This window comes from Pollachius pollachius (assembly GCF_949987615.1).
Source record: "Pollachius pollachius genome assembly, chromosome: 11".
NCBI classification, from domain to species: Eukaryota; Metazoa; Chordata; class Actinopteri; order Gadiformes; family Gadidae; genus Pollachius; species Pollachius pollachius.
Genome location: NC_136944.1, coordinates 23222302 through 23229574, shown reverse-complemented (window position 1 = coordinate 23229574; position 7273 = coordinate 23222302). Strand labels below are relative to the sequence as shown.

At 51.1% G+C, this 7273-nt stretch overlaps 1 protein-coding gene across 6 annotated transcripts in view; it reads right to left on the bottom strand.

Moving 5' to 3' along the window:
* wnk4b (WNK lysine deficient protein kinase 4b) overlaps window positions 1-7023 on the bottom strand; it is a 20546-nt gene extending 13523 nt beyond the window's left edge. For 4 of the 6 annotated variants that reach the window (XR_013812231.1, XM_079746427.1, XM_079746426.1 and 1 more), the window contains exons 1-8: window positions 6560-7023; window positions 5407-5579; window positions 4750-4970; window positions 4141-4298; window positions 2286-2374; window positions 1678-1984; window positions 1213-1446; window positions 1-113 (exon numbers count right to left, since the gene is read on the bottom strand). The exon at window positions 1-113 is cut by the window's left edge and continues 1379 nt beyond it. Coding sequence is in view for 4 of the 6 variants with exons in the window: in XM_079746427.1 (XP_079602553.1) it covers window positions 1-113; window positions 1213-1446; window positions 1678-1984; window positions 2286-2374; window positions 4141-4298; window positions 4750-4970; window positions 5407-5579; window positions 6560-6829 (1565 nt within the window). In the remaining 2 variants the exon portion in view is untranslated. Of the gene's footprint in view, window positions 114-1212; window positions 1447-1677; window positions 1985-2285; window positions 2375-4140; window positions 4299-4749; window positions 4971-5406; window positions 5639-6559 lie in introns of all 6 variants that reach the window. The other 2 variants (XR_013812232.1, XM_079746428.1) reach the window with 2 other exon arrangements.
* Window positions 7024-7273: the final 250 nt, after the last annotated feature.

The following is a 7273-nucleotide window of genomic DNA, read 5'->3' as shown; positions in this document are numbered from 1 at the left end:
GTGGATGGAGGTACCCAGGGAGGGAAGGTCCGAGATTCCCAGGGAGGGGTGGATGTAGGTGGAGGTATCAAGGAAGGGGTGGATGTAGGTGGAGGCATCCAGGAATGATAGGCCTATTGGAAAGAAGAGTCCACATTGAATAAAGCAGAATAAAGAAGAAATCAGTCGTGTGAAAATACAAATCATGCAAGATGTCCTTCATAATCATGAAGTTCTGCGGTCATCATCACAAACAGAACGCGTCTGAACCACAAACCCCTCCTGTCTCGGCTACAACCGCTCCTAAATGCCAATTTCCACCGGAATCGGCACGGCAGCGAACCGGCTGCAATCCCCACTGGTAGCGGCTCGGACACGTTCCAACTGATGGCTCAAGACGTGCATAATTATAATAGGCCTACATGAATTGTAAAAATGATTATGATTAGAATTATTCATACAATATTATTCACGATTTATAATCAACCCCTACACATCAATATTATAACCCATTAAATACGGTATGATTTCTAGATGTCATGGCAACGTCCGCTCGCGACACGACTTGCGAGCCATCGACGCAGACTTTCATTTCTTCTTTGCCACTGATTAGCTATTGATACCATTGATAGACTGTATAATATTACAATACCCTGTGAATTGCATAGGGGTCGATGTGAGCTCATGAATATTCATGAGCAAAGGCAAACTGATTGGCTGTAGAAGTGTTCTGAGACACGACTGGGAATCGGCAACTTTCAAAAATAGAAGGGGCAAGTATCGTAAACGAAGTGCCGGTTTGGGGGCGGTTCCGTGCCGGTGCCGTGTCCAGTGGAATAGTCTACATTGACCTTAATGGTTTCTATTATTTTCGGCGACCGGTTCGCTGCCGTGCCGCTTCAGGTGGAAATTGGCCTTGAGCCCCTCTGTCAGGTACAAACCCCACCTGAGCCCCTCTGTCAGGTACAAACCCCTCCAGGTGTTCCTCAAAGGACACTTAAGATAATTCAGGACCATACAGTCTCTGCCCTTTAATCTTCTTGACAATCGCCTTGCCCCTCGGCGGGAAGGGGATAGATGACCCGAGGGGCGTCGAGGGTGGCGTTGGAGTCAGCCCGTTGCCAGCATGCACCTTTTGAACCTTTTGAACCTTTGAACGGGCAAGGCACCTGCTCCGTTGAAATACTCAAAAACGGCAGGTAGTGTTTTTGTCTCGCCTAGGCTTCTGCATACCTGATAGGTGGAATCTGGAGAGGGGGCGGGACTGAAACCAGGGGTAGACATCTGAGTGGTTGTGGTTGGTGGCTCCGAGATGTCGACTAGCTTGTTGCTGACAGCTTCCTGTCTTCTTGGGAGGACTTCCTGCGCCAGTTGCTGCTCTCGCTGCCGCTTGATGGCGGTGACCCGCTCCCTGATCGCCTTGGCAACCGGTTTATAATCAGCCTCACAAACGAAGCCAAGCACCACCTGACGACAAAAAGTCTGAGTGAGTGAGGATGTGTGTGTGTCTGTCTGTCTGGCTGTGTGTGTGTGTGTGTGCGTGTGTGTGCGTGTGTGTGTGTCTGTGTGTGTGCGTGTGTGTGTGTGTGTGTGTGTGTGTGTGTGTGTGTGTGTGTGTGTGTGTGTGTGTTTGTGTGTGTGTGTGTCTGTGTGTGTGTGTGTGTGCGTGTGTGTTTGTGTGCGTGTGTGTGTGGTCACCATCTCCTGGGCCACCTCCTCCGGGACGTCCTTGTGGAGTTGGAAGAGGAACTCGATGGCCGTGTTGCCGCGGTAACGGCCCTGCAGCCCGGCCATGCGGAGCCACAGTTTGAGGGCGGAGGTCTGGTCGTCTTCTGCAGACGCCAGCTCCACCCGGACTCCAACAGGCTCCTCCACCCGGACTCCACCGGGGTCCACCTCCACCCGGACCCCACCGGGGTCCACCTCCGCCCGGACCCCAACGGGTTCTCGGGATCCACCGGGCTCCTGGAAGAACCAGAGATCTAGCAGGTCCTGGATGGTGTAGCTACAGACAGACAGGCAGGCAGACAGGCAGACAGACAGACAGACAGAGGGGAGAGACAGACAGACAGACAGATAGGAAGACGGACAGATAGACAGGAAAACAGACAAGCAGATAGCGTATGCACATTCAGACAGACAGGCACAGTTAGGTAGTAAAACAAACAGAGCGATAAACGGACAGACAGGTCAAATTTTGTAAAGTGGTGTAAAGTGTTGGTGTTAAGTGGTGTAAAGTGGTGGTGTAGGTGGTGTAAGGTGGTGGTGTAAGGTGGTGGTGTAAGGTGGTGTTACGGGGATCTTACCGTTGGCTGCTGTTGGTTTGGATGCAGCCCTCTATGATACCCTTCAGCTCAGGGTCTTTTACTTTGAAGAAACTGTCTGGCTTCATGCCCTGATTCAGAGGAACAGGAAGAGATATGAAGACAGACAGACAGACAGACAGACAGACAGACAGACAGACAGACAGAGGGGAGAGACAGACAGACAGACAGAGGGGAGAGACAGACAGATAGACAGACAGACGGACAGGCAGACAGACAGACAGAGGGGAGAGACAGACAGGCAGACAGACAGACAGAGAGACAGACAGACAGACAGACAGACAGACAGACAGGCAGAGGGGAGAGACAGACAGATAGACAGACAGACAGACAGGCAGACAGACAGACAGAGGGGAGAGACAGGCAGACAGACAGACAGACAGACAGACAGAGAGACGGACAGGCAGAGAGGAGAGACAGACAGACAGACAGACAGACAGACAGACAGACAGACAGAGGGGAGAGACAGACAGACAGGCAGACAGACAGACAGACAGACATTTACATTTACATTTAGGGCATTTAGCAGACGCTTTTATCCAAAGCAACTTACAATAAGTGCATTTGTTACAATAAGTACATTTGTCATAAGAAGTGAAACAATATATCGCTGTCGGTACAGTAAAGACGTTCATAGAACCAAGTGCAAGTATTACAATCGCTAGGCTAACCCATTCCCCATGTAAAGCAGCGATAGCAGCTACTGTAGATGCTACACAATTAAGTACCTTGAATAAGTGCAATGTACAAGTGCCAGGACGTACAACTTTCAATGGTGGCTGTGCATTGGTTTCTATGCAGAGTCGAGATGAACTCTGACAGGTGAGTTTTGAGTATTTTGCGGAAGCTGGTGAGCGACTCTGCGGTCCTGACATCGGTAGGGAGCTCGTTCCACCGCTGAGGTCCCAAAACAGAGAAAAGTTGTGACTTTGCTGATCGATCTTTGCTTGCTCTTAGCGATGGCGGTACCAGACGTCCTGCTGAGGTAGTTGAGCGGAGGGATCGAGCTGGGGTGTGTGGCTTTACTAATGCTTGGAGGTAGGCAGGGGCAGTTCCATCGACTGCCTTGTATGCCAGTACCATCATCTTGAATCTGATGCGAGCTATTACAGGGAGCCAGTGGAGGTCTCGGAAGAGGGGGGTTACATGTGAGAACTTTGGTAGGTTGAACACGAGGCGCGCTGCCGCATTCTGGATGCGCTGCAAGGGTTTAATCGCAGAGGCAGGGAGTCCAGCCAGGAGCGAGTTGCAGTAGTCGAGGCGGGAGATGACCAGTGATTGGACTAGAAGCTGAGCTGCTTCCCTTGTGAGGAAGGGCCGGATCCTGCGGATGTTGTAAAGTGCAAATCTGCAGGACCGGGCCACCGCAGTGATGTTTGCGGTGCAGCATAACTGATTGTCCAACACTACACCAAGGTTTTTGGCAGTTGGAGAAGGAGATACAGTGATGTTCTCAACAGTGACCAGTAAGTCCATGTGTGGGAAATCTTTCCCTGGTATTAGGGGGAGCTCAGTCTTGTTGAGGTTAAGCCTCAGGTGATGGGCAGTTGTCCAGGTGCTGACTTCTGCCAGACATTCAGATATGCGTGTTGCAATCAGGGCTTTGTCAGATGAGGGAAAGGAGAGAAATAGCTGAGTGTCGTCAGCATAGCAGTGATAGGAAAAGCCGTGGGATGTAATTACAGAGCCCAGAGATCTGGTGTAAAGGGAGAACAGAAGACAGAAGACCCCCAGACAGACAGACAGACAGACAGACAGACAGACAGACAGACAGACAGAGGGGAGAGACAGACAGACTGACAGACAGACAGACGGACAGACAGACTGTCTGACTTACGCTGGTGACCTTGCGGTAGATGTGCCCGGCGCTGTGGCACTCGGCGTAGGGGTACTCGGAGGTGCTCATCTCCAGGAGGCACATCCCGAAGGCGTACACGTCCACCGCCTCATCGTAGCGCTCCTCGTACATCTCTGGGGCCATGAACTCTGGGGTCCCTGCACCCCCGCACGCGTTACTGTACTGGATCTACTGGTGCTACTGGTGACTGCTTCTACTGGTGACTCTACCCCCTCACTGGTTACTACACTGGTTCTACTGGTGACTCTACTACCATACTGGTTACTATATTGGTTCTACTGGTGACTCTACTACCATACTGGTTACTGGTTCTACTGGTGACTCTACTACCATACTGGTTACTGGTTCTACTGGTGACTCTACTACCATACTGGTTACTGGTTCTACTGGTGACTCTACTATCACACTGGTTACTGTACTGGTTCTACTGGTGACTCTACTATCACACTGGTTACTATACTGGTTCTACTGGTGACTCTACTACCATACTGGTTACTGTACTGGTTCTACTGGTGATTCTACCAGGAACACACCATACTGGTTATAGCCACTGTGTGTGTGTGCGTGTGCGTGTGCGTGTGTGTGTACCTATGACGCTCTTGGCGTACGGGGCGTTCTTCAGCGTGGCCAGGCCCAGGTCTCCGATCTTCACGGAGCCGGTCGGGCCGGTGATGAAGACGTTGTCACACTTGAGGTCGCGGTGCAAGATGGGCGGCGAGCGGGAGTGGAGGAAGGCCAACCCCCTCAGGATCTGCAGGCTCCAGCGCTGAAGCAGCTTCAACTTCATCTCCTTGAACCTCTTCAGATACCTGCGGCAGGACAGGCAGACAGACAGGTCGTCAGACAAACAGGTGGTCGGACAGACATGTAGTCAAACAGACAGGTCGTCCGCCAGACATGTCTTCAGACAGAAATGAAGTCAGACAGATAGTTTGAAGGCCTGTGATTGGTGGGCGTGTCCCTACATTGTAAGGCCTGTGATTGGTGGGCGTGTCCCTGCGTTTTAAGGCCTGTGGTTGGTGGGCGTGTCCCTACGTTGTAAGGCCTGTGATTGGTGGGCGTGTCCCTACGTTTGAAGGCCGGTTATTGGTGGGCGTGTCCCTATGTTTGAAGGCCGGTTATTGGTGGCCGTGTCCCTACGTCGTAAGGCCTGTGATTGCTGGGCGTGTCCCTACGTTTGAAGGCCTGTGATTGGTGGGCGTGTCCCTACGTTTGAAGGCCTGTGATTGGTGGGCGTGTCCGTACGTTTTGAGCGTCCCGGAGGTCATCAGCTCCGTGACCAGGATCAGGACCTTCTGACCCTGGACGCTGCACTTCCAGGAGTCGTAGAAACGAACGATGTTCGGATGCTGCAGACCCTTCAACATCTGGACCTCCTCCTGGAAACGATGGCGCTCCTCTCTGGACAGACGGCTCGTCTGAAGGAACAACAATTAACAATTATATATATATATATATAATTGTTAATTGTTGCTTCCTGTATATGGAAGACATCCATGTGTATATATAGATCTATATTTACATAAATATATATATATATATATATATATATATATATACATATATGTATATATATATATATATATATATATATATATATATATATATACATATATATATATATATATATATATATATATATATATATACATATATAGAGGAAGAGAAAGGAACGGACTCATAGCTATAGAGAAAGGTACAGACTCAGAGCTATAGGTACAGATTCATAGGAGTAGCTATAGAGACTCATAGCTTGGTCATAATTAACATATGTGAGCATTACGAGAGAGCTGACATCTGCAGAAGAAAGATAACATGCAAAACAAGTCGTGTGTTATGGACGTCTATCTGTCAGCTAGCATTCTGAAATCATGCACAGTCATGTACTAGAGCCTTATCACACACACACACACACACACACACACGCACACTCAAACACACACATACACACACAAACACGCACGCACACACACACACACACACACACACACACACACACACGCACATACAAACACGCACACACACACACACACACGCACACACACCAGGCACACGCACACACATAAACACTGACACACACACACACACACACAAACAAACCCGCACACGAACACCCACAAACCCAGACGCACACACACACGACTACATACACACTAGCCAAACGGACACACAAACACACACACATACACGCACACCCACAAACAAAGATGCACAAACACACAACTACATGATAGCACCCCAAACAGACATACAAACACACACACACACAAACACAAACACACACACACACACACACACAACACACACAGATCCCACACACACATACACCAACCCAGACACACGTACACACAACCAAACAACGAAACACACACACACACACACACACACACACACACACCTGCAGCTCGCACCAGGCCACCTCCACGGTGGTGTCGGTGTCCAGGCCCCGGTACACGGTCTTGAAGGAGCCGCGGCCCAGCTCCACGCAGAACTTGAGGTAGCGGCCGTCGGGAGACGAGGCCACGGCCCGCGTCTCCTCCTCCTCCCGCTCCGCGCCCTCCGAGTCCGTACTGGAGTCCAGGTCCGCTGCAGGGAGGGCCCCTGGCCCCCCGCTGGGCCCCCCGGTGGGACCCCCGGTGGGACCCCCGGTGGGACCCCCGGTCTCCATGTGCTCCGGTCCCTGAGCGTTGAGATCAGACTCTAAAGTGAGGCTTCAGCCTCCGATTGGACGACAGACTCAGGACTCACTCAGGACTCGGTCAGGACCCAGGGCCCAGGACTCAGTAGAGCCTCAGTAGAGCCTCACTCAGGACTCAGTAGAGCCTCACTCAGGACCCAGTAGAGACTCAGTAGAGTCCCAGTAGAGACTCACACAACGCCGCCTCACAAATAAGTGTTTGTAGGAGGACCTCGAAGAGACCGGCGATCAGTATCAGCTGTCTCCAGTCGACGCCCCACCCCCACAGTGGTGGTGGTAGGCCCACCCCCACAGTGGTGGTGGTAGGCCCACCCCCACAATGGTGGTGGTAGGCCCACCCCCACAGTGGTGGTGGTGGGTCTACCCTTTAAGTGTTATTATATCAGTAAGCCTACCCTTTATGTGTTATAATAT